General features: G+C 45.8%; 1 protein-coding gene across 1 annotated transcript; it reads left to right on the forward strand.

Moving 5' to 3' along the window:
- Window positions 1–1,646: 1,646 nt before the first annotated feature.
- On the forward strand, window positions 1,647–2,169 carry LOC131284535 (uncharacterized). Its single transcript, XM_058313394.1, has 2 exons — window positions 1,647–1,958; window positions 2,053–2,169. Exons 1-2 carry the CDS (start codon window positions 1,647–1,649, stop codon window positions 2,167–2,169), a joined length of 429 nt encoding a protein of 142 aa, XP_058169377.1.
- The last annotated feature ends 534 nt before the right edge of the window (window positions 2,170–2,703 follow it).

Consider the following 2,703-nt stretch of genomic DNA (forward strand, 5'->3'; position numbering starts at 1 on the left):
GGTATAAAATGGCGCTAGGATGGGCGCAGGGATCTCTTCACTGCGACCACAAACCACAAACGATTGCGGGGCCACCACCTTTACCAAGACTACCTGCCCCTTCCCGCCACGGGCCAGTTTTACGGGGGGTTTGCGGGGATTTTTGTTTATGTTTTGAAAAACGATAATGCGACCACAGGAAGGCGTTGTCGTCGTCGTCGTCATTGTCGTCACAATGGACAGCTGGAGGACCCAACACTTACCTTTGGGTCAAGCAAAGGATGGTGACAGGGAGGGCGGATCGGTGCGGGTCCCGGTGAGGACGGTTCGACACGTCCAGCATTCATCAATGAACGGGAAATACCAGCACAACGTTCATTGACTTGCCCATTTATGCGTTCTTTTTTATGGTAGATGTACCCGTGACTATCTATTACTGGACGCCTTCTCGGCTCGGGGTAGTCAATTGACGACAATATTTTTTTTTTTCACCATGAAAATGTGCGGACTACCATTGGTAATGTTCAGTATACTGGTGGACTGTAGCGCCTAAACTACACAGTCATCAAGGACCAACTAACCGAAGGACAGCGAATGAATAGGCATATTTTTCCAGTCAAATAATGAACAAAAATGTGGAAAATCTTACAATTGCTTCAACATTTGACGATATACACAAGGAAAGAGTTGGAAAAACCAAACAACACGTGCCTAGAGTCGGTACTTTCGCCAATAAACATTAAGCATTTTCAAAAGTCCTTGTACAGTCCTTCGATCTCTTCTGTTTCATAATAAACAACAGACAATCTTATTTCTTTGCACCATTTCCGCCATTTTCTGTTCCACGTCCATCTGTTCGTAGAAACAAGAGCTACAATCTGTCGCCATGCCTTCCTTGAGAGTTCTTTTGAACTTCCTGTTTTGTTTCCGTCCGTAGCATATCCGCTTTTCATTCTCGCATTTCCGATTGACAGTAAAGGGTAAGTGGATAGGAGATCCTTCAGCACCGGCACTCGGGGAACACTTCCTAAAGTACTTTTCCCATACAGCACATCGATTTCCGGCCGGTTTTGCCGATGGGAAAATCATTCACTGGTCTCTTTCGCTCGGTCGGCTCAGGTTGATGCAAAAAATGTGCCGAACTCTTATGGACCCTACTGCTGCTGATGGTGCCCAGTCCTCTACCCCTGGTAGACCGATCCTTCCTACCTGCTCGCACCAAAGGCCCCCAGTAGTACAGTGCCTCGAAAGAGGGATGGCCAAATGTTTCCGGTATTTTTCCCAAATGGCTGCCCGGATCTACCCTCACGACGCTCGTTTTATGAATGAATGACGCGTACACCCAACAACCCTTTCGAGGGCATTATAAAAACGGCTAACCACTGGCCAGGGTGTACCCTAAATGGTGCTTCATGCGGGCCATTGCGGTAAGAGATGTACCTTGACTTGACCCAGGGCAGCCATTAGAAAGGAACGTGCCAGCACTTCTGAAAGCTCATTCGTGTCCTGACGGTTGCAGTGTGTGCATGACTAGAGAGGAGAAAGGCTACCGCAGCATAGTATTCGGTGAGGAAGGCTGACCAAAGTTTCGAACCCAGCCGTTTTAAAGCATTAGTGCGTGCTAGACGATCAAAGACAGCAACTCGAAAAGAAGCAGAGCATCGAAAATGATGCAGTACAACGCAATCAAACTCGCTCCGTTTATCCTCCGTATTACCGTGTTTCTCTGCTGTACCATGAGTCTTACGGCGGGCCGTATCGTGCACCGGATCAGTGACTTCAATGCACCGATGGCAGAACCGGTACGCCAGTGTCGTGCCATCTGCCTTGCGATGCATCTGCAGGACGAGATCAACAACATCATCGTGACAGACGAGTGTACCGATCGGCCGAATTGTTTCATGTGCTGGGACTACTGCAAGATCCTCCACGAGGAAAAACGTATCGTGAGGAACCTGATGTGCAGCGATGTGATTTGCGTAAGTACCATAAGCAACATCCAAATAATACGCCGCTGGGAATATAATCGTGTTACTAATCAACCTTCTCGTTCTTTGCTACGTCTCATTACAGTACTCGGGATGTAAAACGGCCTGCAAATACTACGGCGACTTCTATCGGGATCTAAAGCTCACGTCCCTCGACAGTTTGCTGCCGGCGGTGGGAGCAAGCAAAGAACCAAGCCGTTAGCAAGAACCTCAGCTAGGTCTTGGCTGTTTAGTATTGTTTTTTTTTTCTTTTTATGTGTAACTGTTACTTTCGCCAGTGGCCGCAGTCGGACCGTGCGATTCATATTGTAGATAAGATCCCGTAGTCCTATTTAATGCTTGTTGAATATTTTGTAGTTGAGCTAAATTGTACATAGAGAAGTAAAAAGTGAAGCAAGACGAACCATTGAATAAAACCGTGTTTTTACTGTGTTAGAAACATCAGATAGTAATGAAAAACATGCGTTTTGTAATCGATCACTAAAGGTAATTCGTGAAAGCGGCCCTTTAAAATAAAAGAAATAAATGAGAAGCTCCTTTTTAAACAGGTTAAAAGTATCTGAATATCCAGAACAAGCATACAAAGTGGACCACAACCCTAGATCCCTTTTCTCCCCCTACCCCTAGCCAAGCCAAAAGGAGAAATAACCAAATCATAATGAAAGAGGAAAACTGTTGCACACTTTGGTTTGTTAGAATTGTGTTGTAAGGTTTAGTTGTTGTTGTTGTTTTTTTT

This window comes from Anopheles ziemanni, chromosome 3 (genome assembly GCF_943734765.1).
Source record: "Anopheles ziemanni chromosome 3, idAnoZiCoDA_A2_x.2, whole genome shotgun sequence".
Taxonomy (NCBI): domain Eukaryota; kingdom Metazoa; phylum Arthropoda; class Insecta; order Diptera; family Culicidae; genus Anopheles; species Anopheles ziemanni.